Source organism: Tinamus guttatus, unplaced genomic scaffold, assembly GCF_059628265.1.
Source record: "Tinamus guttatus ecotype Peru unplaced genomic scaffold, ASM5962826v1 Tinamus_guttatus_pri_ptg000232l, whole genome shotgun sequence".
NCBI classification, from domain to species: Eukaryota; Metazoa; Chordata; class Aves; order Tinamiformes; family Tinamidae; genus Tinamus; species Tinamus guttatus.
The window spans coordinates 628,972-656,266 of record NW_028288766.1 but is presented as its reverse complement, the minus strand read 5'-3'; the positions used below and the strand labels follow the sequence as shown (position 1 = coordinate 656,266).

Sequence of the window (27,295 nt, the reverse complement as noted above, 5' to 3'; positions counted from 1 at the left end):
GGACGTTAAACACGCCGCCGGGGGCTGAAGCTGATAGAAACTTAGCGTGAAGCCCCAACGTCCCTCGGCTCCTGGGAGCCGCACGGGCCGCCCCGGGCCCTGGCGGCGGCTCGGGGCTCCCGGCCCGGCCCGCGGGACGAGCCCCGCTCCCGCTCCCGCCCCGCGCGCGGGCGAGCGGGGGGCGGCGCCGCTCGCCCCGCCCCGCCCCGCGGTGGCCGCGCAGTTGTCATGGCGGCCGCGGCCCTGTCCTTCGTGCGCAGCCTGGGCGCCCGGCGGCTCCGCGGCGTCAGGTGAGCGCCCGGCCCCGCGCCGCGCGGGTCCCGCAGGGCTTTGGGCGCCGCGGGGAGAGGGAGGGAGGAGGAGGAGGAGGAGGAGGCGGCCGGGGCGTCTGCGGCCCCGTGCGGCGGCGCGGCGGGCTCCTGAGAGCGGCCTCGAGCAGCCGGGCCGGCAGGAACCGTCCTTGTGTCCCGCTCGTGGCTGCCAGAGACTGCGTGCTCCGTGCCCCGCTCCGTGCCCCGCTCCGTGCCCCGCTCCGGGCCCGCAGGGCGGCCAGGCCTCGAGCGGCCGGGCTGGAAGTAGAGCCCCTCTGCCAGCCTCGAAGGCATCCAGGAGCCTGAACGGTGTTGCCTTCCGAAACGCTTTGCGTCTCCTGTCCCCTCTTGAGGGTTTGCACCACTCTAATCGTTTTTATGGGCCTGACAGTTGATCGAGGAGTCCTGGGATGCTTCCTCCTTGTCATGTGAACGGCTCCCTTAAACGTTTATGTAAAAATCCAGCTGTGGTAGCTGTAGATACTCACTTTTTAAAAGAAAACACTGTTTAGTGCCAAGTTACAGCACTGTTGCCTTTGTGGGAGCCTGTAGCCTGGCAGCTTGTCGAGGATGCAAGGTTTGCTGTTTGTCACCTTTCACCCAGTCCGTGACAGTTGCAACACATCTTTGCTGGCTGGATACTAATGATGATGTTTTATTTTTAATTGGTAGCTTATACAAAGCTTGACAAACTAGACTAATAATTCTTCATTCTTCATTTTTTAAAAATAAATTCTCTGTTTGTTTTATCCTCAGATCTGTCATAAAGCCCTCTGAGATGAGGCAGTGTATCTTTTGAATTTCTTGGGATAGGAGGTATGGGAACGGGAACTTCGAGGGAACAAGTTCCTTGTTTCAGTGATTCTTTTCTTTTGCTTATTTCTTATATATACATATATATATCTATAAGCTGCTTTCTTTTCATAACTATCTGTGTGCATATCAAAATACTAAATAATCAAAAAAAAAAGATAACTTTTGCTGGGTTTTGCTGCCCCCCAGACAAATAGCTGGATATTTTTGATCCAGATTTGTATTGTACAAATGCTAGACTCGAGCACAAAAGCAACAACACATGTACTTGATTCATTGGAAAATAATTGAATCAACTTAGGATTCTTCATCAAAGCGTGCATCACGTTTGACTGTATGTCCAGTGTTCTGCTGGAGCAGTGATCTCTTTCTCTTCTGCTTTGTCCTTTCAGAAGTTACTTCTTGACAAGCTTGGTGCTGTCTTTTAAGTTATGTTAGTTATAAAATAAATAAATAAAGTGCCAAGTATTGAGCAGACTGCAAGTTTGGGCAGGCTTGTGCTTTCAGAGCAGAAGGGAGCGGAGACCCTGAGAACCTGCCAAGTCCCTGGTGCAGGCAGTGTCACTGAGCAGTGCCTTCCTAAGCCAACCGCAGTATTTGCATTAGTGGGGCTGAGAAAAACAGTCATGATGTTACTACAACCTAAGAAGAATTCTATTATTCTTTTAGTTATTAATGATCAAGGTGCAAATACCTTCAAACCGAAACAAAGCTTTATAGAAATAACCGTATAAAATACTTTGGACTGCTTCCTGGCAGATATAACATGGCAGTGCCAGAGAGGTTCTGGAACCCCCAGGCTCAGGAATGCCTAGAGCTGGACAAGACCCTGAGCAATCTCATCTAGTGTCAGAGCTGCCCCTGCTTTGAGCAGGAGGGATGGAGTAAGTAACCTCCCGAGGTCCTTTCCCACCTGCATTAACCTGTGGTTTTGTGCCAGTCTGGGCGCTGAGAGGCTGAGCTGCATCTTCACAAGAGCTGATCATTTTTATGAGAAGCAGCCAATATCATTTTAATGATGGCTTTGGTGCAAGTGTAAGTGCTTTATGTAGCCAAGTTGTAGAAGCAAGAAGAGGTCAAATAAAACCTCAGCTTAATGTGTGCGTGCTGAAGTCTTTTTCCGATTTAGTTGCCTACAAGTATGTGAGTATCTCAATCAGGAATCAATGCGTCCTGACTGGAAAACTTTAACGCAGCTACGCAATTTGGCCTCTAAATTGTAGTATTTTTCTCCTGCAGTTTTGGGAGAAAATTATCCAAGTAGGTACACAAACATTTTAAGAAGTGAGGAAAAACGAAGAGTGCAAACCATGAGATCAGTGTGACTTCTGCTTTTGTTATGAAAGAGAATGTTCTAGGCAACCTTTCTACAGATTAGCAACATTAACTTACTGTCATTAAATTGTTGAGAGGGAGGGTAGGTGACTAAATCGGAAAGCACATGAATGACTGTACTCCTGGGTAACATTAGGCTAGTGGAGTTAGATCTTGCAGTTTCAAACATACATTTCTGAAATAAAGTCATATCATTAAACATTAATAATGGACTAATATTTTAGTATGTAATTAGATATTCTACATCATTTATTTGTGTTATATCTGGTCTGAATTACCAGGCAAGTATCAGCAATAAATATTGTGCCTTTTCCGCTCAATAGAGCACATCCCAAACCTCGCTCAATGTGTATGTTCCCAGGTGTCATAAGTCATAAAGATGATTTTCTTTGCACCATATATTCTATGTTTATGCTTGTAGCAGTGTCTTATAACCTAAAACGCGCAGTATGGGCTTGAAAGCTGATCTTGGCAGATTCCAATAAGCGTCTGTAGGAGGTGCAGGAGGTGCTGAAACTCCTTTCTGGGGGCTGCTGCAGCCCCACTGCACACCCCCCACAGGGGTGTTGTTCCCACTTGATGCTATTACCAGTGACTCCAAAATTATGGGCTTCCTGGGGAGCGTGCTGCAAAGCTGGATTCCACCCAGAAGTTAGTCCTGGAGCTACAGAGCTTGGAAAGGTGGCGAGGCTAAGGCCTTACCTCCACTAGCCTGACTTATTTAGGGCTTCAGCTCTATCTTGAAACTGTCCATAGTACGAGGAAACTCTCCCTGAGGATGGAGGAAGACCTAATCTTGCTCTTCCTGCAAAGAAAGAGTCTCCTCTTGGGTTCTTCATCAAATGGGAATGCCCTGGAACCTGTCATTGGAAAGAGGCCTGGTAGGCCTCTTTGTAGGCACTTCTCTGTTACTGCTTATGTTTTACTGATTGCCTTACACTTTTTTTGTTTTTATTACCTGGGGAGAATGGAAACAGTCCTCCACTACTGCAGGCTGTGTAATTAAGTTTCCTACATTTTGGAGCTATTTGCAATCTCAGAGCATACCCAGAGTGCAGGTGAGCGCCACTTTGAGGAAAACCTCTCTGAAACTTTTATCTTCTTGGACAACACTGTGCATTTGGTTGCATCCCTTGTTCTGCTCTCTGTTTTGGCCACAGAGAGCTAATGGACCTCAGAGGGAGTCTGCCTTTATCACTGTAGTGAGAATGGGCAATTTCTGGTCCTTTCTGTCAATCCCATACAGATAGCTGTGCCTGGGGACATGCACCCAAAGTTTAACAGCTTTATTCTCATATTCTTATGTAGACGGAGCAAAAAGGATGCTATTGCCTATTCACTTCTCTCCCACTTCCCTGCTGCCAAGCCCTGCTTAAGTGCTGCAGCTGCTCCTTTTAAGTCTCTTTTCATCTCTGTCATCCCGTGATCCAACCTTCTTCTCCTTTACAAGGAGGAAGACTGGATTTTGGCAGCGTTGCTCTCAAGTAATACATCTGAAAGAATATATTCTCAAAAACCCTGTTTGCTAGCACCCCTGGCCCTTCTTTGAATTTATTCCAAAAATCTCTGCTGCTGGCAGTAAAAAGTTGCTTACATGCCTGAAACTTTTGGCCTGAGATGAGGCCTTGTCAGCGTTTGATGTGGTTTCCCTCTAGACTCTAACTCTTCTGAAAGGAGCATGGACAGCGGGTGTCCTGCACTCCCCTGGATGTCTGTCACTAACTTTCACACGTACCAGCAATTGGATGGGAATTTGCTGTGAGATATTGATATGGGAAATATGTGCGTGTGCAAGGTAGGCATTCATTCTGTGGAAAATAATGTGTTTGATCTTGATCCTAGAAACTCGCTGTGGAGTTGGCTTTCTGTGGCGTGTCCCCAATGGCTGTCTTACATGGGCTCTGTATTGTGGCTTCTCTCTAAAGCCATGGCTTTCAGTGCAGTGCTTTCGTAGCTTGCTCAGGTTCCTTCTATTTCCTGTCAGGCAGCCAACAACTTTTCTGTGACAAATTTCTGGTTTTTAGCGCTCCTGAGCCTATGCTGGATCCCAAAGGTCTCAAATGCCCTGCTGTGCTCCTCTTGTTCTAGACAGCTGTGTTCATCTTTTCACGCTGCCTTCAGGGAGATGAGGCTTCTGGTTTTTCTGCTTCATGCCAGTGAGCCAAGTGTCTTGCCCAGCCTTTGGCTGCCTCTTGACCACTGATCCTTGCCTGGTTATCTGAAGAGCAAGCAGATCAATTTTGTTTAACATCACATGTGACATTCGGGGGGCTCTATCCCTAGAGCTCGCTGTAAGGGAACCTGCAGAGTATTTCCGAAAGGGTCCTCGTGCTACTGATGGGTCAGGAACTTCTGTGTTTCTTGGAGGACCTGGATTCGGAAGCACGACTCTCAAGGAAGGGGCTTTTGAATGCTGAGCCTAGCGATCAGTGCACAAGCCCATCTCCCAGTGGGAAGCCTGATGTGCAAATACTAAGGGTAATTTTAAGAATTGCTACGTCCTGTTTGCATTTTCCTAAGCACTGTTTTCATGTGCTATGTACAGAAGTATGCCTAGCAGTTAAATCAACAGCACAAAAGCCAGAAGAGCAAGCTCACAGTGTGTAATTGAGCCAGATTTTGTAGTTCACAGCTAATACAGGTCATGGTGTCTCTTCCAGAAGGGGGCCTGGACTGGAACATAACTTTCTGTGGCAGCTACTTTGCTTTGAAGCAGCTGTGCATTGCAGTCAGTTTGGCCTTGTCAGCACTGCCTGTGGAGGCACTAAGCAGCACTGGTGATTCTGTAGCAGCTTTGCTGAGTTCAAAGGATTTCGGCAAAGTAATGTGATTTTAAATGGGGTTGTAGTTAACTACACGATTCCTGTGGTTGTATTTTTCTAGACTTGTGTGATCATTCCCTCCAAAGTGGGCTCAGGTAACCCCTGCCTGACAAGAAGAACCAACATTTCTTTCTTGCTTTTTAAGATTTCTATCCCTTTCACAGGATAGCTATGAGACTACTGGGGGGAATGTGTATTAAATTTCTTTTATAGGATGTTAGGCATTTGTTTTGAGCTGTCAGCAGAATAGCAAATGCTGCCTTTGAATAATACTATTTTGAGAAGCTACTTCTCTCTTTGCTTGCTCTTCTCCCTCCATGCAAATCATGTGCTGTCTTCACCTGCAGCCAGAGCCAGCAAGCAGTGCTTGGTGCTTGCGTAGCCAGCCTCATTAGCAGGGTAATTGGTCTGTTTATTTCTAACAAAATTGTTGGAACATTGAACCTATTACGTAATGAAAAATGCTTGAATGTCAAGAACTCAGAATGTCACAGTGCAAAATGTGACATTCTAACTGGGCTGAATATGTAGACGTCATGCATTGGAGCAAACCTTGTTTATAACTAACCTCCATTTGTAGCAGTGCAGGTGCTTCACTGGTAACTATCCTTGTTGTAGGGAACATGTACAGAAGATTGACCTGCTTGTGTCAGTCTGTCTATCTTTTTTTTTTCTTTTTTCTCTCTACTTTATGGTTGTATTCACCCTTTTTTCCCCCCTACTTCTATTTTAAAAGAAGCATTTAAACATTGATCATGCAAAGTAATTTCCCTAAAAGTATACTGATACTCAGTTCAGATTGGATATTTCTTCGTTATTCTAATGTAGCGAGTGATTGAGAGATGGATGATTTGGATGATTACCCTGATTACAGGGCACATTTTTTTTCAGGTTCCCTGTAAGATCGTTATAATAAGATTTATCCTATAATCAGTAAAATCCAGCAAAAACTGCAGGCTAAGATTTTAAGGGTGTTATTAAACCATCCTTTATTTCACAGAAAATACAAAGTTTTTCGGGCTATACCAGAAAGGACAAAGCAGAAGTTTTCTTGGAATGAGTCCTGGAAGAGTTGTGTTTTTTGTTTATTCTGCATTTGTGTTAAAATCCAAGGAGCATTTGCATACAGTTTTATCATATTGTTTTGCACTGCATATGGAAGTTAGCTTTTAACTGATAGAGCGGAGTATTGTAACTGGGAATTTCTGTGAGCCAGATAGTAATCAAAGCCTTTTTTAGCCAAAGTGCAAATTATCATGGTGTCGGTGCAGGAACAAGTAAAAACACATTTGTCCTAAGCACCTCTGGACCTGAATAGTTCACAGTAGCTTTCTAACCTTGTTAGCAGTGCCATCTGCTTTAAAAAAATCTACTTCTTCCTGAATATGGTAGGGTCCTTCAATCGCCTTGAGAGGGTGTCACCCTCCTGTAGCACCTGCCTCGCCTCTCCGCCCTTTTTCCTTTTTAATCTGGGATGACGTGTGGACAAACCTCCCTTCTTCCCGCAGAGAGCATCGTGCCTGCCTTCCCAGTCCTACCCTCCTTGCTGATCATCTGGAAGTGGCAGGCGAGAGAACTTTGCTTTCAGCACGAGTTATGATTCTGTGGAGTTTATAGGGTATTGTGCTCTGTAAAAAAAAATCTTTACTAATTTAGGCAGTCAGTTGTTTTGGAGATTGTTGCTGTTACGATCCTGCAAATTGATCCATGTGAATGGAACTTCTTAGCTGCAAAGATTGGTTATGTAGCACATACCACATACCTTCCACTACTGTTTTAATCCGTGAACATATATTGAGTTGCCCAGTGAGCTGGTTGAGAATTTAACGTAGCAGTGTTGGCTTCCTAATTACATCTCGATTCCTCCCAGAAGTGGAGCCTCGAGGCTTTCATAGGAAGGCTAGGAAAGCTGGCTTCAAAATACAGACTAGAGATGAGCTGTTAAAGTTAGTGGGTCAGGCTGTGTGCGGCTCACTGCATTAGCAGGTTAAATGTTTGTTTCCAGTTCTTAACTGGGAGTAGAAAGGATTTCTTAGGATTAGATTGATTGTGGGCCCTGGGTTCTTCACTGACGGTTTGAAACTCCAAAAATGTGGCAACGTTTTATACTACAGTGTCATGATAATTATTCTGAAATACACCACAAGAGATTTATAACTTGTGAAATGCACAGCCAAGCTTAAAAAATTTGAGCCTTAGAAGCTAGCCATTAAGAAGGAATAAAATTTTTATTTGCAAGGATGCTGTAATTTTCTACTCTGGTAAATGTGCTTGTAAAATGCTTACTGCTTCCAGCACATCAGTATAGCCACCCTGTCCCTGAAACAAGAATAGTGCTGGGTTTTTGTTTGTTTTCTAATTGATAGTGAGGTGAAACACTATGAGAGTGCTGCAAGGCCACTCTTACTCTCTTTTGGTGTCAGCCACTTCCTCATGCCAATAGCTTTCCATAAGCTCCATAATGATTTAAGCCAGTGTAATTGTGTCTGTCTTGCTTCTCCAGCGATCCCTGCCAAGTTCCAGCTTGGAGCTCTAACCTCTGTCTTGGGAACTGCTACTGTTGGCTCAGCCTGTTTAGTGCTATGCGTTTAGCTTCTTAAAGTGTTTGAGTGGAGCTTGTTTGGGATGTATGTAATTTTCATCTCTAAAAGCCACTCACATTTTCAGTGTTTTGTTCCATAGATGAGAATTATCAGTGTGCAACATGGACAAGCTCACCAGGTCCTCTGATAAAATAAAGAGCAAAGTCACTGTTAAAGAAGATATCTGAAGAGAAAAATATGAGTCAGAAGCTGGAAAGACTTTCAATAACACTGTTATTCACAGAATAGCTGTTAGTTTCTTCGTAACAAAAATATATATGCAAGTCTCTACGCTGCTAAGGTTTTGTAGAATTTCATAGTTGAGAGAATTTTATTTCTGATTCAAGATACCACTGAGTTTTTCTTGTGTAAATTGGTTCAAGTCTTTGCAGGGCCATCAGTTTGTCTGGTTTTGAAAAATTAATATGCTGACCGCTGGACGCAGTGCCAAAAACAAGAGCAAAACACTACTAGGTTTTCATTTGTTTACTTCAAATGATCTGCATTTGGGTAGGATCAGCTATTGGCAAGTACTGACCATTTTTGTTTTATACAGTTTGTCAAGTACATGTTCATTCCTGTTGCATTTAGGTGCTGTGGAGGTGCAAGCTGCAGACAAAGCATCATTCCTGCTTTCTTTTAGCTCAATGAGCAGCACTGTCAGTAGGTTTCCTAATGTGAATTGGGCTCCAGCTACACTGGCCAAGAGCCAGCAGCACCAGCAACACCCCATCTTGCTCTCCACAGGCAGCAAGAATTGTCCCTGGACGCTGATAAAAATGTCTTTTTCCTCCATCCGTTAGCAACAAAGCTATTTTGAGAAGCTGTTCGAGAGCGCTTCATTAGAAAGTCACCTTGGAGGAGGTTGCGTACAGAACCTATTTAAGTTTGTGCCTCTCCAGATGCACAGCGGAGCTTTGGTGAGTGACTCTCACCCATTATCCCATGTGTGAGGGTCACATAATTCTGTTTTACTGGCATTCAAGTTTATAACTTCAAAACGTGTTTCAGAGAATATCTGTCAGTAAATCTTTCTGTTTGCAGAGATGTCTTATATGCACTGAGGATGCACAAGAAATTCACTCACATTTTAATCATTCCTCACGTTCCAGTTAAGTTCAAGCCCTGATGGAGAGAGCTCTTGTAGAGACCTCGGGAGATGATTCCAATTTCCCTTCCAGCAGCTGTGATGAAAGAATATTAACTGTGCATGCAGAGAGCATAAGGAACAGCCCATTTCAGATCTCAGTGAATAGTAATCTAAATTTTTGATTCTTAGCTCTTCTTTAAAATTGAAAAAAAAAAACTGTCAAGCACAGCTGAGCCACTTATATTAAACAACAGTGAATCAGCACTTTGATTTGCCAATAGACACATCATTATCTTCTGTTCTTTATGTGTCAAAACAGTGTAGGAGTGTAAAATATTAAAAGCTGATAAGGATTTGTACACCAAACTTGTGTTTAGAACAACTATTAAAAATCATCTAATGTAAAGGAGGAAATAGTTTGACTTTCGTTTCTTTCTGTTTGTTAAAACAGAAGTAAATGAATTGGTTATACAGTATGTGCACTGATCTCTTTGCCAGCTAGATATATTAGAAATAAGAGAGCACCAGAAATATTTCCACTTTCTAATAGGTATATATTTAAATTATTCTACAGTAGCTACCGTACTGTGAATGTTATACTTGGGGGGGGGGGGGGCAGTTGTCAACACCTTGCTGCCTTTCCTAATAATCCTGTGGTTAAACATACTCCAAATATTTCATTGCCAAGTAAACCAAATGTATTGATTCCTAAAGAAAAAGCCATCTCTGCTGCATGCTGGCGACATACCTTGATGTTGATGATAAGACTTTCTCAGGCTGTGGGTTGCTGGTGTAAGAGGGGATGAGTTTGCCCCAGGAGCTGCCAGCAGGAGCCCCCTAACAGGCCTGTACGTGGGGTCTTGCTGCAGGACACGAGCTTGGGCTGCCGCCCGGCCTGGCTGCCGCCTTGCGGCAGTGCCACTCGTAGCCCGTCAGGGCAGTGCAGAGGCTCATGGGGAGGCCTGGGAACTCGCAGGGAAAAGCGCAGACTCTGCACGCGGTAGTTAGTGTGAGGCAGGTGTTTTTGGTTGGGAGCAAGATAAAAGAGGTCTTTGTCATGAAAAGGTGTTTGTTTTCAACTCAAAGTAGCAAACTCGGTTAACGGTGTTTCCTTCTTTTGTAGTTGCTAGACAGAAGAGGTGGCAGCTACTGAACTTTGAATGTGATCGTTACAGGCTTCTCTGTCTTCTGAAGACTTATTTGCATGGGTCTTGGTTGCAGGGTATGTACTGAAATGGTTTTGTTATTAATTAAAAGAAAAGCATGAAAGAAATGCACACAAATGAGAGGAAGTGGGAGTTTTCAGGTGAGATAGTTGGAAGCAGCTATAGGCTTTTTATGAATGGCAGGAGTTGCAAAGGAAGATATTTGTATGCCAGGTATGCTTACTCCACATTTCCTAGTAGAAGACAAGAAGCTTGAGAGGAGAAGACCAGAAACGAGCAGCTGAGGTAGTGTGACTTGGTTACTGTAAAAACTGTCAAGCTGAGGTTTCTTTGATGTGACACCATGGCAGTCTAGTACAGAACTCCTACTTATAGGGAAGTCTGTCTTGTACAGCTGAAAAAGGATACAGCTTTCGGCAATAACCCAGTCAGATAAGATTGTATAGCAGGCCTGGTATTCATTTGATAGATGCTCTTAACGTGAGATATATAAATTTATAAATAAAATAACTCTGCAGAATAAAAAAAAAAGAATATCTGACAAGAAATAGTGCGCCTAGTCAAATGATCTGAAGTTCTTTGAGAGAAGCCTGTAATGGGATGACATAAAGAAAAAGAGGGCTGTTTTGCTCCTACAGCTAGAAGAACCTCTGCCCAGAACTTGTGCATTTGTCACCCAACCATCCATCCTTGCACACCAGACCCTGCTTCTCTCCAGCAGGTTGCTCCAGCCGGGCCCCAGGCTCTCCTGGGGGTTTGGCACTGTCACAGCGCTCCTGCTTTTCCCACCTCAATTCTAGGCAGGTTGTGTTTAGAAAGTGACTGGGAAGTATAATAGAAATTTGGGCTTAGTCCTGCCCACCTTCAGCTGTGTGGGAAAGGAAACTCACTGCGGTGTATTAAAATTTATCAATCCCAAATGCCACATTCTTGCGTAGGTAAATATCTTCTTGGGTTATTTTCTAGTTAGGAAAAGAGCTACTAAACAGTGATGGGGTCAATGCTTTGCTTGTCATTATTTGGGTGTCGACCTTTTTTAGAGATGCAGATGAAACCCTCCGAGAAAAATACAAGAAAATTCAGTGTCTCAGGCTGAATGTCTGTGTGTTTCCGCACACTTTCTCCCGATCCACGCAGCGTTCGGCGGCTCCAGCTGGTGCTCGGGAGGCTGTGGTAGGCCCAGCCATTTCCTCTCCGCCAGGACATTTAAGTCATAGCTAGGGGATTGTGGGCCTTGACTCTTTGATTCGATCCTAACTAAAAAAAACGCTCAACCTTTCTACAGCAGCAGCAGCAAAGCTGTATTTTGTTTTATTTTCTCTTTGCACAAACTGGGCATTTTAAGATGATCTAGAACCAGGTGCCTGTGAAAATAAATTGCAAGGGGCAATTACTATAGTCTTAAGGGCAGATCTCTGCTCACTGCCCTGAATGAGGAATGTGCATGAAGAGGAATGTAAAAGATCACGGCGCTCTGCGATATTAATCATGGCAAAGCCGAGATAGCTCGTCATGTGCATTATCTGAAGTATTACACATAATGTGCTAAAGATAACTGTATCTTATATTAAACATTTGTTCTAGGACTCATCCAAGTGACAGCTTAATGTACTGCTTACTTCTGTGTGATAACACTTCCTATTCTTTTTGTTCCTTCACCCTCTAAAGCCAGTTATAATAATGCAAACTGAACGTTTCCAGTTCTGTCAAGAGTTTTAAATCTATATATTTCTACCACCACCCACCACTTTTAATCGTAATAGGATTTTTAACTTTTTGTCTGTGCTTTTTTTTTTTTTTTTTTTCTCCAGGAACTACTAAAGTTTAAAAGAAAATCTTTCTAAGGTAAATAGAAGATTTTGTTGAGGTATATTGATTCCTTTCTTTTGCTGAGCATACCTGATGTCTCCTGTGCCAAGAGATCTTTTCGCTTCTATTTAGTGTCGTAATGAGCAAGCTGCAAAGTTGCTTTAAAAGTTAGGAAGTGAGCAACCAGTATTTTACAAAAAGTTGACATTTCGAACTCTATAAAAGACCTTACAGAAGTGACAGAATTACACTGTAATGAGAGGCTCGCCTTTTGAAAAAGCTTTTGCAGTCTCTGATAGGCCTTTCATGCCAAAAATTATTTGCTAATCATTTAAGCAGTGAGAAACAGCTTTCAGTGGAATGGACTTTTAAAATCTTAATTAAGGGCTTTATGTTTGAATGTGTGTGAGGATAAGAGATAGTCGCATGAACAGGTGCAGTGAATAGGACAAATGGCAGCCCTGGAAGATGTCAGCAATGCCTGAATGGGAATGAACAGCTGTCCGGGGCAAGAAAAGAAATGGGAAGTGATTGTCAGCCTGGATGTTCCAGGTTCTAGCAGCCATGCCCCAGGATTTGTTTCTATTTTGGGGGGTATACAGCTGGCAAAGTACCAACTGAATCACAGAATCACAGAATGGTTGTGTTTGGAAGGGACCACTAGAGATCATCTAGTCCAACCCCCCTGCTCCAGCAGGGACACCTAGAGCACGTGGCACAGGGTGGCATCCAGGCGGGTTTTGAAGATCTCCAGAGAAGGAGACTCCACAACCTCTCTGGGCAGCCTGTTCCAGGGCTCTGTCACCCTCATAGTAAAGAAGTTCTTCCTCACATGGAGTTTGTGTTTCAACATGCACCCATTACTCCTTGTCCTGTCACTGGCCACCACCTAGAAGAGTTCAGCTCCAAAATGAATGATGTTGCAGGGGTGCACTGGCATTTGTAGTGGTCTCTGCAGCTGCTCTGGCGGGTTGAATCCCCTAGTTTCTTTCAAGCTCCTCTGCTCTCCTTGTGTGGTCAGTGGAACCACTAAGACGAGGGTGGATTTGCTCCCTGGGGAGTAAGAAGGGTTTAGTGCCACAGCTGGAGAGCAGATAGAGGGAGCAGGTTCTCCCTGCAGAAGTAGCTGAGCACAGCCTCTGCCAGCTCGCTGCCTTTGGGCCTGGGACAGGCCCGTGGGTGATGCCGGTTGGTGAGCGATCTCCTCTTAGCTCCTCAGGTCATCCCACACGGGGACAAGGAGCTCCGTCCCTGCTGCTCATGTGTCGCTCTGAAGAGGGAGGTCTTGCCCAACGTGAGCGAGTATGGTGCATAACAAGTTGATTTTACCTTTGCTTTTTCATCCTTATTATTTTATAGAGAGAAATAGTAATAGTCAGCTTAGCAACATGAGAGCTGGTTATCATCCCTGATGAGTCGTAAAAGTCCTCTGAGAAGGGAAGGCTTGGAGGAGTGGCACACAGATTTCCCACAAAGCCCCGAGATACAGTCAGTGACAAAGAACTGAAAAAGAGGGGGCTCTGTTATAACCAGACTTTAATAAACCACTAAGTTTGCAATTACTGTAGCAAACAGTCCTGTACAGAGAAAAAGAAAGAAAAAGGAAAATGGAAGATGGGCTAGTTGTAGATAGGAAATAGGTCATCTATCCAGCTCAAGTCTTTATTTACTGCAAAGTTCATTCAACTTCTCTCAGCCAGATATTTTTATTGACCTAATTGATTCCTCCTCCTCCTCCTCCAACTTGTCCTGTTGTGCTCTTAGTAAGAAGGAGAACTCTTAACCTGCTAATCTGAAATTCCCCCGGCCTTGAACGTGTAAGTGCACCTGCCTTTACAATGGCTCTTGTGCTTTTCCCCCTCTCCCATCTTCTAGTTTTATTCATTTATGGTCACGACTATCAAACTGCATAAAAAGCAGACCTGTAATCCTAAAGCCTATTTATCAATATTTAAAGCATTATGTGACCATAGTCAAGCTGTAGTCAGGTTAGATTCTCAAACATAGTGTAAACCTAAATCTCCTTTGCAAACCCTTTTCTAAATCCTTTGAATCCACTTTAGTCACTGCATAGTCTTGGCGTTCTTTTTTTTTTCTTTTTTTTTTTTTAAGGCACCAGATACACTGATCATCCTGGGACTAATGGCATTCCACTTCTGTAAAGAGGGATAGGAAAATGGTAAAAATCAAGTGTTCACTCTCATTTTCCTGAAAATAGCACTTTAAAAGTATGCTGGGGAAAAAGGCTCTGAAGGTAAACATCATATTCTGGGAGTCCAGGGAAACTGAGCTAAGAAACTCAGTAAAAAAAACCCAATTGTATCTGTACCTGTTTAGGCCACTTTTTTTTTTTTCTGTTGAAATGTTACTGATGCTGGGCATGAAGTCCTGAGCCTTAACAATTAGTTAAGTGATGAGCTAAGTGACTTGTTGAACTCTGACTTAGTCTTCTGGTGGCAGCTGGCTGCCTGATGTCCACCTGGCAGATGATTAACCTGCATTTTTCAAAGCTCACTGCTACGTTAGGAATGGCTTACAGCTGATCCATTTATTAAAAAAGACTTTAAACTGCCTCAGTGTAGGACAAGTAAGGTTTGTGTTGTGCAAGGAGAGCGTTGTCTAATAACCACAGATTTTAAAGTGTATTCTGAGGATTCTTTTAATCACTAATGGCATCTTTTTGTGTTGTTGTTTTCTATATATAACAAAATACTCTTTTACTCTTTTTTTTTTTTTAAACCCTTTTTCCTAATTCAAATTCAGTAGACTCAGTAGTCCCCCCCACACACACACACACACCAGGTAAGTGCCAGGAACTTAGATTTTGTTAATGCAGAAGGGCCATAATAAGACGTAAACTGTATTTTTAAGGCTACTAACACCTCGTATTTGAATGGTCTTTAAAAGTAATAAAATTCTTTGTATGCTGTTGTCATTCTGTCTTTCTTCACACCTCTTGCCTCTATTTTTTAGGCTTAAATTAGAAAAATTTTATTCGAGAAGTAAGAGAGATGAAGATGTTTTGAAATAGGCAGCATTTTCTTATTCTTCCAAAATACTGGCTAGGTGTGTAAAAAGACAGAATTTTCATGATAAATGTGAGTTATAATTTGCAGTTCTGAAACTAAAATTTTAACATTAACTGAGTAAATTGGTGATTAAACATTCTGTTAATCTGCATTTCAGATAATTGTTAATTTTTAAGATATGACTAGTGATGAACTATATCTAGCATGGTATTGCAACATGGCAGCCATGTGTCTGTGGAAATTAAAATGGGGAAAAGTCTTTTATTTATTTATTTATTTTCCAAAAGTCCGGAAGGAACAAATTGAAACATAGAGTGTTAGCATTTTAAAAATAGTAAATGTTTTTAAATATACTGGAATTTAAATGAAGAAAATTGAAACAGTATACTTTTGCCCCATTGAAGAAAGTCAAAATGACCAGGCTTCTGGATTCCAAAATTGTTGAAATAGCTCTGCTTTTACAGCGTGCTGTTGAGACTGGTTTGGTTGGTTACTTGATGTGTTTATTTGTTTTGATAGAATTCTTTTTTCTTCTAGAGGAAAGTTATTTTCCCAGAATATTCTGACCAACTGTTATTTCAAGTATCTACAGGTTGTTTCACAATCTTGTGACTACCTTGAAGTGGATTTTGAAATTAGTCTTGATTTAGGCTCCTCTGCTAGCAGAATCAGCCTTTTAGATTAAGATGCTCTGAGTTAAAAGCACAGAAACTTTGCAAAGATTATGGAAACCAGAGAGGCTACTACTCTATTTAATGCATAGACATATAAAGATATTGTCTACAGAGATAAAAAAAAATTAAAAAATGTGTCTATGTGGTTGTCGTGGATGGAACCTGTAGGACTATGATTTATTTTAGAAACAGAAAAAAACATTAGTTTACCACTACTGCCATTTAGTGGTGTGTGGATGATCAGCTGGTGCGTTACTGTTTAGTCTTTCCTCTGTCATTTGGCAGCATTCTAGTTAATGCTTGGTTCCTGCATGAAATCCAGCATTGTGCATGCTGGAGAGAGATGTATATGTCTTGTACTCTTATGTCTTATAGAATCTCATACTATCTTGTTCTCCAAAGGTTAATTATGTTACAGTTGAACCCAACTTCTAAAGCAACTTTCTTGTATTGTTTTTAATTTTGCGTTGTTGTTGTTGTTTTATGCAGTGCAGGTGCAAACATTTAATGTTCTGCATTTACTAAAGTAACTTAAAATAAACATACATGTTTTCTAGTCTTTTTTTTAAAGAAAACAATTAATGAGTTTTTTTTTTCTCCACTTACTAATAGGCAAGTGCAAGCTCTTTCCATTCCAGCCATTCACCTACACATGACTGCAGCCACCATGCAAGTCAGTCAGCAAGATTTTGAAAAGGCTCAAGAGCAGCTGAAGCTTTTGAAAAAGGACCCTGGGAATGAAGTTAAGTTGAAGCTCTACGCTTTGTTTAAACAGGTGGGCTTGACTACTCTTGTTTTTTAAGGGGTAATAATAACCTGAGGGGATGGAGCCATGAATATATATATCAAAAGTATGTATTTAGAATATGAGCTGTCCCAACATACTGTATTTTAACAAGCTTTTCATTTCAGGTGGTCTGGTTTTGAAATGCCAGCCCCTCAAACTCTGCCTGCATTCAGAGAGCAGAGTTTGCTCGGACTGCTTCATCCTGTGAACTGTCCTCTGAACAGAAACATTTATTCGAAAGGCTAGAGCCCAATTACCACCACTGTGTGTGATGCCTTCCATGTACTATGCCCTGTATTGAGGCAGCACAGGAAAATTACTGGTACTCAGGAAGAAGAAGAGAGTCAGCTGGTCCTGGAATCCAGCAGTATTGACATGTGAGGGTTGCCTTCATCCGTGTGTGGTTGGTTGATTGGTTTTAATTCAAGGAACTCCTCCTCCACACTTAATGTGAGTGAAAGCTGTTTACAACAGCGTGGAAAGAGACTATATAAATTCTGGTGCAAGTCCTTAGGAGGGTTCGTACTGGTATTTAGGGAGGTATTTGTGGATCAGGATTGGCAAGAGGGTCTTCACATGCCATGACTTGCTTTATTGAAGAAGGCAATCATTCCTTTAAATAGAAACTTCTTAAAGACAATAGAATATGCCATATAATTTCAGTAGCTAACAATAATGAGCTCATAAATTTATCTTTTCATTTTTAATCCACCAACTCCAAATGCTTGTCTCTGATAGTGTACCTTTCTTCAGGAAAAGTGATTGCAGAGTACCAGCCACCTTACTCACAGCAGGGCCAGCTTTGAAGTTAGTTCCAGCTTACTAGATCTAACACAATGATATATTTGATTGAACAATCTATACTTCTAAAACTTTCTTTTATAATGCATGGCTTTCACAATTCTGAGATAGGTTGCTGAGAATGTATATGCATATTTTGCATTTCATGTCCTTCGTTGGTTAAAAACTCAGCCCCAGCTGTTTGGAAGTGGAAGTCAAACAAGTTTTGTGGTATGTGGACTGTCTGAATGTAGCTCAACAATTAGATTTTTCTTCCCTCAGAAGGAAATGTTTATTTTGTATTCTGATCACACAAATCTTCCTAAAGGTTGTTTTCTTTTCTGCCAAGACATCTGAGCTTTAATCAAAGATTTGCATAAGTTTATTTTACTTTCTTCCCAGGCTACTGAGGGTCCCTGCAATTCTCCAAAACCAGGTATGCTGGACTTTGTCAAGAAGGCCAAGTGGGATGCATGGAAATCTCTTGGCAATTTGCCTCAGGTGACCACATACATAGTTTCTCTTAACTTCTTTGTAATTTACTGTAGCTCCAAGTGCCTGTTTGGTAAATGAATAGGGTCTAAACATACTATGTGCTAGCCGAGGACCTCTGCTTCAGACACTAAAATGTTTTGCACTATATTCTCATAATCATTTCAATACTGTAATATTTGGATTTTTTTAACTATCAGTCTGTCTCAGTGTGAGAAATCGTGAGAAATAAAATAGAGTTTTTAACATTATGTTATATTCTATTCTTTTCTTAAAGAGATAGACAGACTGACCTCACTCTTCTTAGATGTGCTCCTTGACTTGTGATCTTTGAGAACAACAGAGAGAAGGATCTTACTATTTTATGGAGGTAGATTAAACCTCTGGGTCAGGAGGAGGAGAAAACCTTCCACCCATATCAAGTCCTAACAGTCATTAAGGAAAGGAAAATTAGTCTTATTCATTCTTTCTGTCAAATACAGAAGTACAGGAATTAGATGCCCTTAGAAGGAGGCTAAATGGTGAAGGTTCAAACACAGTTTTGCCTTAGCCAAAATGAAAATACTACCCTTAGAGCAGAATTTGGCCTCATTCATGATTTCACATACTATTAAACCTTGTCTATCTGTCTCTTTCTCATCCTGTTTAGATAAAGAACAAATCCATGAATCCAGCATGATATTGATAACTTTGGCACTTTAGAATATTGATCCCTAACTAAAAGACTAGCAAGAGAGGGATATAAAAATGTTGTGTTGAGAGCCTCTTTTCACACTTGCTCACTTGATCTTGGCATCTTTATTACCTTTTACAACTTTTTGAGAAGTCTTTACCTCAAGTGAAATGAGCAGGCAGAATATAGAGTCAAAGGTACAGAAGTATACTGTTTTCATGCAGATTTTCTTAAGTCTGATACTGCACATAGCTATTATGCATAGCACAGTTTCTTCAGATGGTAATAAATGAGGGAAACAAGCTTTACAGGTAAGCTCTGTCACAAATTCATTAGACCTGCTGTCAGGAATAGTTTTGGAAGTTAGTCGTAGATGCTACCTAGCACTTTTTTTTAATATCCTTTGGGATATTTCATGTATCTGAGATACGCGTGCTGAAAGAAGCTCAGTGGGGTCAGGATATCACTCTGGGGGAGCTGGGGAAGGGATAGGAACTAGAAAAGCTTTTGTGGTTGAGTATTTTTTATTTGTTTTCAGATGCACTGTGTGTCTTAGAAGTAGCTAAGATGCGCTCCAGGGAGAGAATCTACTCTTGAAGTTATAGTGGAGAGGGAATAAATATTTTAATGTACTGGAGATTACAGAAATTCTTGAAGGGTAACATGATTTCAAGGAAATAGATTGTAACAGCTAAGCATTTAGAATGCTTTTTCATCACTACTTACTGTAGACATGGGGGGAAGGGCTTTTTAGGCCTTTGTTATGTCATGTTTATGCTAAACACTGACAAAAAATGTCTGTAAACAATTTTTAAATGCCACAAACGCATTTCAGTGTTCTTATTTCCATCAAAACATAATGTTCTAAAAGAAAAATACATTTTTTTTTGTGGGAGAAATGCCCAGCTAGAAAGCAGCAATGAGGGGTTCATGAATTTAAGAGTATAAATGCTGTGGTTATGACAGAGGGCTTTCAGGCATCCCTGGACATGGATGGGGGCATTTCTGAATTAAAAAAGTCATTATCATCCCAGCATTTATGTACTTTATCTTGCAGATCCTTTGTTGCTCTTCTCCAGATGGATTTAATCAGAATCCACTGTGTTTAAATACAGTATCTTCCTATATTCACCTTAATTAGCACACTTTCTAAATGAGAGACTTCTTCTGTTTATCCTGAGGTCACGCTCCCCCCCCCCTTTTTTTTTTTTTTTTTTTTGTGTGTGTGTGATTTCCCATTTAAAGAATAGCAGAACAACCTGACTTGGCTTTCAGCATTTGGTAATCCTGTGAGATTTTTCTCTTTGCAGGATAATGCCAGAGAGAAATACACTGAGCTGGTTTCAGGTCTCGTCTCTGCAGAATCCTCTAGCCAGGTGACAGATGCTGCTCCAGAAGAGGGCAGACATGATGGCTATGAAACTATAATCGTTACTACCCAAAACAACATCACAAAGATAACGTTTAACCGACCTGAGAGGAAAAACGCCCTTAGCCATCAGGTAAAGAAACTGACTTGGGAGTTTAACTGCTTTTTCTTTGGTAGGTAGGTTACTTAAGCTTTTAAAGGATCACTGCTGCTGATTTAGCAACACTGGCTGAAGAATAGTAGTCTGAATCTTACAAAGGCTGAGGGTCTTGACTCGTAAGACAGTCTAAGGCACAGAGATTGTCCTTCCCGCAACTCCTATTTTGTTAATATATTATTTTGCCCCCTTCTCAACCTACTCACATTTTAAAATAAGCTATTTCCAGTTAATATTTATTTCCCAAAAGACCTAAATCTCCTATTTAGATTTGCATTGGGAGCTTGTATCTGTGGTGAAAAATACCTTGTGCAATACTCAACTTCGTGTGGATGCCTGTTTTCTACGTATTTAGAAGAATCATACTTAAACTATCTCTGAAGTTCCTTGTTGCCTGTGTGGATCTCTTTTTTATGATCTCTTACAGTACCCTAAGTGTTCTTTGTTGATTTTCCTCTTATGCAGATGTACAGAGAAATTATGAAAGCCCTTGAAGAAGCTGCCAAAGATGATTCTACCATAACAGTTATTACCGGTACCAATTTTTTAATTCAGTTTATTTTATGCCAAAGTTCAGTCTTGACATGAGCTATCTACCTGTATTTAGGCTAAGATATTGTGAGAAAATTGCTTCCTTTAGTAGAACAAAGGTTTTCCAAAGTGTTTTGACAAAATTCTGATATGATTCTGGTACGATGATATTTCATATTCTTCATCAGGCTTGCCACTCTATCAAAATATCTTTCTGGCAGGCAAGGTGAACATAAGCAATATAGCCTTTAGTATATCTTTTATAGCATTTCCACGGCTGCTTCACTGTAGCTTTTGGAATTCATTTGGACAGCTTTAGTCAATTTTGTCTACTTCTGTCATACATCAAAACATATTAAAAACAAACAAACCCCTCAAACACTGCACTGTTATGTTCAACGAAAGTTTACAGTGCAGCTTTTCTTATGATCATATGAAAAAATGATACTTTGATTTTTCTGTGGCTGTCATGGAAAAGAGTTGTCCAGAGAAGCTGCAGTCTGGCCCGCTTGCACGCATCCCAGGCACCAACGCACACGTGCCCAGCTGGGCAAGTGCAGAGATGGTGTAAAAGGGCAGCCCAAAGTCATGCTAAGCAGAGAAAAGCCTGATCCTGTAATGTCCTCATGGCACAGAGGATGCTTTAGGGAATTAAAATGTGCAGTTATAATTTAGCTTTTAAGTACTTCTTGCTTTTTTTCACTGTATCTCAATCTATCTCATAAATTTGCCAACAGGTAGTCTACTTGCTACTGAAAAATACCTTATTCAGTACATTGATTTCAATGCAGTGCTATCATTCTTCTCCTTAAAGTGCTATGCCATTTTTCCCAATGGGACCTAATAAAAGTGAAACTTGCACTACATTTTAACTAGGTTATTCTGTCTACTTCTGATTCCTGTATCATTTTGAAGGGGACATGGATAAACTTATACATGTCTATGTAGGTGTATTTTATATATATAATATATTTTATATATATATAAAATATGTATTATATAATATATATTATATTATATGTATATTATATAATATATATAATAGGTATATACACACATGCATTATAACATATATATCCAATTTTAAAAGTTTTTTTTTTCCTTGCTGTGTGAATGACTGAACTGACAGAAGAAAAGTAAGCAACTCAGGGAAATAAAAGGCACATTTCTCATCTGACAGTAATTTTTAAACTGTAGGTGTCCTTTAAGATACTGTTTATACGTCAAGACAATTCCTCTAATTACTTAATATTGTTAGAATGAAATTGTTTTGTAAATGTAAGGCATGAAAGCTCTGTTATTTGTCTCTTCACAAAACATTGGTGCATTGATATGTTCTCTGCAGGAAATGGAGAGTACTACTGTAGCGGAAACGATCTGAAAAATTTTGCAGATGTCCAACCTAGTGAAGTTGAGAAGGCAGCAAAGGATGGAGCAGTACTGTTCAAGTAGATCATCTTGGTTTCATATGTGCATAAATTACTGTAATGTGTAAAATCCTTTGGGTGGTGAGGTAGCTGTCAAATAAAACACTCTTTCTCAAACCTGCACAGAAGAGCTCTAGGGAAATCTGTGCTGTGGCAGCATCACAGTTCTGGTGTCTGCTGGGGTTTCACTGCAGAACAGACTCTGTGCAGAGAAAGAGCTTCCCAAGAATGGAACTGGGATGGCTGGCTAGACAGGCAGCTAGGTAGACAGACAAGGCAGAAGACTGGTCTTTTTGTTAGCTAGCTGTAGTCAGTAACTAGCTGGAGAGAGCACTCATGACGGTGTCAGCATCTGAGAACACTGGGCTCACACACACGCACATTTGGTTCCTGGTCAGTAAATATTCAGGTAGCGCTTATTTTCTTTGGCAGTGTTCATTTGAGAAACGGTCCAAAGATAGACTACCTCGGGTATAGCCCAAGCTTTTTTGTTTTGCAGTGTGTAATCATGTCTGCTTGGAAGTAGTTTATATTTGATAAAAGATTAGGGTACATCCTACTTTTATGTGGTTTTCCTTCTCTCCAGAAACTTTGTGGCTCATTTTATCGATTTCCCCAAGCCCTTGATTGCAGTAGTGAACGGCCCTGCCATTGGCATCTCTGTAACCCTCCTTGCCTTGTTTGACATTGTCTACGCTTCTGACGTGGTAAGAACATTGCATAGCTGATCCAAAGACAGTACTTAAAGGTCTTTCTGCAGCAAGTATTACTTGGTCCAGAGTAGTCTGGCAGAAGAGCACACTGCAGTGTTAGAACTCCTCACGTCGCATAGAGAAATGCCAGTATTAACTAGCAGTGTAGGGTCAGGCATCAGGTGATGCTTAACATGCAGGGGGTTTCTTGGCTGTAGTTATATTATCGAGGTACTGAGCTGCAGTTTAGAAACCCCTTACTGCACCAAAACAGCACAGCAGTTGATGTGGGATGATAACTACAGAGCTACTTAGGGCAAGCGGGGGTTGTGGAGAGGGAAAGGAAGGGAAAAAAGATTATCCTGGAATGGGAGTGCAGTAATTAGCATTTTATCAAATATATGTTTAAAACCACATTGAAAAGCTTTGGTTTATCCAGCTCAAGAATGCTTTTAAGGAAACTTGCCAAACATGCAGTCAAGCTATGTTAGGGCATAGCACAGAATCCTATTGTATTGCTTATTTTTTGTTCCCTCTGTTGTTTTTTTGTATAAGGTTAGTAAACAAACACAGAACTTAACACTATGTGTTAATTCATTTTAGGCAAGGTATTGCTTCCTGAGCTGAAAATGTCTATGATGGACGGTACTTTCAGATTCCTTTTTCAGCAGTTGTGTTGCACTTTTCACCAAAGTCCCTGCTGAGTTGGTGATTTAACACTAGGGGACTTAGGAAAAATTTTCCCTCCGCCGTCTGATCTTTCTGGCTGCAGGCTGAACCTGTTGTTTCCTTGCTTGCATATTAAAAGAACAGAGTTGTAATTCTCCCTTTCAAGAGCCTCCAATGTACTTAAAGACTATTAGATACCTCTCAAGTTTACCTCCACTCTGTCTTTAGGCATAATGATACAAACTGGACACATCACTCCAGCTCGTTTCTGACTGATGCAGAATAGAACAGAAGAATTTTTCCGTGTTTTGCAGGCTATGTTCCTGTTTAAACATCCCAGAATGTCACTTGATTTGCATACAACTTGTGAACTGCTATAACCCGTGGATCCCTTACTGCAGATTTACCAGTTTAACACTTGTTCCTATATTACTTTTGTAACACTTATTCCTGCCAAACTTTACACTTGTCCATATTAAATGCTTTCTTTTTATTGATACTTATCCAATTTATTGAGACCATATTGAATTTTAATCATTTCTCCCTTGGCAGGGTATCCCCTGCAGCCATAACTTAGCATAGGCTTAACTAAGGATTAATCCCTCAAAAATAAGAAAGCCACACATTAAATGTTATATTGGCACCCTGTCAGTAGCATCCTTCTCACTTGAGTAGCAGGCTCATATTTGGATTTCCTTTCACTGTTCATGTACCTAATCACTGGTAGTTGAATCTTACTTTGTGCCTCATAATCCTTTTTTTAAAATCTCTGCATGTTCCTACTGCTCTCATCCTTAGTCACCTGGCCTAGTTTTCACTTCCTGTGTGCTTGTGTCAGTCAGTGAAGAGCTTATGGTTCAGCTGAGACAATCCACTAGGGTCTGTCTACCTGCACTAGGACAGGCTTTTGCCTGTGTTTTGACCAGTTATTGGAGGAATTCCCCAGGGCCTAACTGAGCCCTACAGCTAGTTTTTAATGAGAGCTTTCCCATTATCTTTGAGTTTACTGAAGGCTTCTTAAAGGCAATTGTTCCCTTTCCTTCTCTCCCCACGGCTGTCCCCGCTCAGGCAGTAATGTCATTCTCATCCAAGGTCGCATTTACTTTGGCTTTCTCCCTGAGCTTGGTTGTAGCACCTTGGGCACTGGCTATGTATTCCAGAAGTAGCCAACTACAGTATGTTCAGGATCGATTGTTATCCCCACCTAGGTATTCACACAGCGGATCATTGCCAGCTGTATTTATGAGCAACTGCTCAGACCAGTTTATGAGCAACAAATTATTTGGCTAGCTACTTAGTAACTTTCAAGGCAGATGTGTATGAACATCCTTTCTGTAAAGATTTTGCACATGCAAGTTAGTTTTTCTAAGTAAGTACTTCATTCATAAGGCAACTTCATCAATGGGATTATTAAGGAAATTGCATTGTACAAAAAGAGTCAGTTTTTGTGTGCACTGGGAGGATGAAGTAGTTACCAAATAATGTTAAAGCCTGTTATCACAAAGGTTCAAACAAATCTTTGGTGAACTCTATTACAGCAGAAGCTTTAAAGTAAAAACTAAATTCTAGTACTATATTGTTATATTGTCCTGTGAACTGGTTCTGAGGTTTGCTTTTTTTTTTTTTTTTCCAAATCAGGCTACATTTCACACTCCATTTAGTCAACTTGGACAGAGTCCAGAAGGGTGTTCCTCTTACCTCTTCCCAAAAATCATGGGTGCAGCCAAGGTAAGAACATTTGTACAACACATGGGATCTTTTGACCTTCCTACATTGGTATCCTCCAAGTAGGGTCATAACAAGAATCCTCAGAGAAAGTTTTTGTTGGCATCTCTTGAACCCAGATCAAGAAATGTAATCACAGTGTCAGCATAGGCACCGTAGCAGAGTACTGAACACTTCTAAATCCAAACTGGGTTGTTAATGAAAGTTTTCTGTCTTGTGGCATCTTCCGCCAGAAAAGAGAAAGATTGAAATCTGTAGGCACTAAACCAAGTACTTTCTAAACACTAAAATATCAAGAATAGTCTGTTCAGTGAGGTGCAGCCTACCAATCCCAGTTCTGGAAATCTTGGAATCACTGTAGAAGGTAAACAGAAAAAGTTATGATGCAGTAACTCCAGGTGACATCCTTGGAGCTCTGCTCGAAGAAGCATGTAGATACCAGTAGGAGTTTTTTTTCGGAAAGCCAACATTAACAGTCAAGAGGTTAAAACAATGTGAATTGGTTGCTCGCGACTGTCCTGTCAGACTGCCCAAGCCTTGTGTCTCACCTAACCACACTCTCTGCTTTTCTTCATTTAGGCAAATGAGATGTTGCTTTTCAACAAAAAGCTGACTGCAGCAGAAGCCTGTACCTATGGACTCGTGACCGAAGTCTTCCCCAGCAGAACTTTTCAGAAGGAAGTTTGGACAAGGCTAAAAGCTTACGCGAACCTTCCTAAAAATGTTAGTACTTCAAATTTTCTTCAATTCATGAGTCAGTGGTGTTCTTCTGCTGGACTTAACCTGTTCTTTGGTTTCACTTCATTCGTAATTAACTAACAAAATTCAATACTTTTTCCAACACAATCCTGTCTCCATTCCTCTGCTGCTGAGACACAGATATCTGTCGTCTTCCTTGCATGAATGTGCACTTCTCTCTCTGACATAATGGCAGAAATGCCTTAAAAAATAGCTATTTAATCTCCTTACAGTCTAGATGCACTTGTCTTGGGTCTTCTTAGATTTTTATTTTGGCAGTAATTTAGTTTTAAGAGTCTTGTGGCTGATTCTACAGTATTAATTAAACTAACTGTGGGGGTTTTGGGGTGCTCAAGATGAGGCTGGATGGGTTATTTTTTCATGAATTGACTCATCGTGCTCACTTCTAATAGTTCAGGTTTTGCAAAACTACTGTGATTCTTTGGGCAAGAAGAGACAGTCGTATCAACTGTCGATAATGTGAATTACACTTGGCACTGCAGACAGTTGAACAGGTCTCACACCCATCTACTTTGATTATGAGCATTGAGTAGACTGATGTTTTACTCCTAAAGAGTCGTCATCTTATTAGCACTTGGAGTAATTAAATGCAATAGCTGGCATGTAGGTAAAAGATTGGTTTAAAATACATTAATGCAACTTAGTTTGAGCACAGCTAAGTGTTTATTGTGCTATTTCCATAATGTTAAATTAAGATACAGAGAAACAGAACTTCCTCATTCATGTTTCTCATTGGATGCAAGTATTTTTTCTCTCTTTCTCTTCCAGTCCTTGGCAATATCAAAGCAACTGTTAAGAGATGTGGAAAAGGAGAAGCTCCATGCGATTAACATTCGAGAGTCTGAAGTCCTCATGGAGAGGTGGTTGTCTGATGAATGTCTAAATGCTATTGCCAACTTCTTTCAGAGTAAATCAAAGCTCTAACATTTACCAGAATAATCTGCCATCTGAAAACAGCTTTGTAGATCCTTATCATTAATGAACTTCCTCTTCAAACAGTAATTCTTACCCATTTTGATGTGGTATATTTCTAAGTACTGTGTTAAAACAGCTTCATATATTTAAAACAATGTTGTGTGCCTTGCATCCATTGTGGATATTTAGGAGAAACCTCTCTATGCATTTTGGTGCCGACTACATTGGGTTCTTCCATATGTGGGGTTGATATATTAAAAAATTCACTACTTTGTAGGCAGCAATAACCAATACTAAATAATTATTGGAGCTGATTGTCTTCTAAAAGAAGCAACGGATTAACCATATTTTTCTAGTTCTTCAATAAGTGAATTATGGATGATTCTTTCACTGTTGGGCAGGAAATATTGTGTTAATGTAAAATAAATATAACTAATTAATGTTTTGCTGGGCTTTTATTACTTCCATAAAGCATCCTCAGTGAGCAGGGAGAAATCTTTTAAAAATAATTCCCGCTGTTGTATTAATGTTGCTTTTATAAAAAGTATTCACTTCAGAGGTCATGAAATTAACTGTTTACCTGTCAGTGATTCTGGGTATCTTCGTAAGTTCTTCATTTGTAAAACTAAAAATAATTCCTTGCCTTAGACAAGGGCAGTATTTCCTCCTCCTTGATAGTACGATGAAG

The 27,295-nt window shown here is 40.9% G+C and overlaps 1 protein-coding gene across 3 annotated transcripts; it reads left to right on the top strand.

The window, feature by feature from the left end:
• The first annotated feature begins 201 nt into the window (after positions 1-201).
• Positions 202-26,793, top strand: ECI2 (enoyl-CoA delta isomerase 2). 3 transcript variants are annotated; one of them, XM_088525653.1, is made up of 11 exons: positions 207-290; positions 11,931-11,964; positions 16,244-16,406; positions 17,601-17,699; positions 19,674-19,865; positions 20,355-20,424; positions 21,766-21,868; positions 22,434-22,554; positions 24,847-24,936; positions 25,513-25,656; positions 26,461-26,793. In XM_088525653.1, the coding sequence occupies exons 3-11, from the start codon at positions 16,284-16,286 to the stop codon at positions 26,614-26,616; spliced, it is 1,098 nt and encodes a 365-aa protein (XP_088381779.1). In that variant the 5' UTR covers positions 207-290; positions 11,931-11,964; positions 16,244-16,283; the 3' UTR covers positions 26,617-26,793. The 3 variants fall into 3 exon arrangements, with proteins under 3 accessions (XP_088381778.1, XP_088381779.1, XP_088381780.1); XM_088525652.1 differs by lacking the exon at positions 11,931-11,964 and having other exon boundaries at positions 202-290; XM_088525654.1 differs by lacking the exon at positions 11,931-11,964 and having other exon boundaries at positions 231-290; positions 16,270-16,406.
• Positions 26,794-27,295: the final 502 nt, after the last annotated feature.

Bases quoted from the DNA above. Each gene is read 5' to 3' on its own strand.
- ECI2 (XM_088525652.1), top strand. From the start codon at position 229: ATGGCGGCCGCGGCCCTGTCCTTCGTGCGCAGCCTGGGCGCCCGGCGG. The intron at 291-16,243 runs GTGAGCGCCCGG...ACTTACTAATAG, and splicing joins CGGCGGCTCCGCGGCGTCAG to GCAAGTGCAAGCTCTTTCCA. The intron at 25,657-26,460 runs GTTAGTACTTCA...TTTCTCTTCCAG, and splicing joins ACGCGAACCTTCCTAAAAAT to TCCTTGGCAATATCAAAGCA.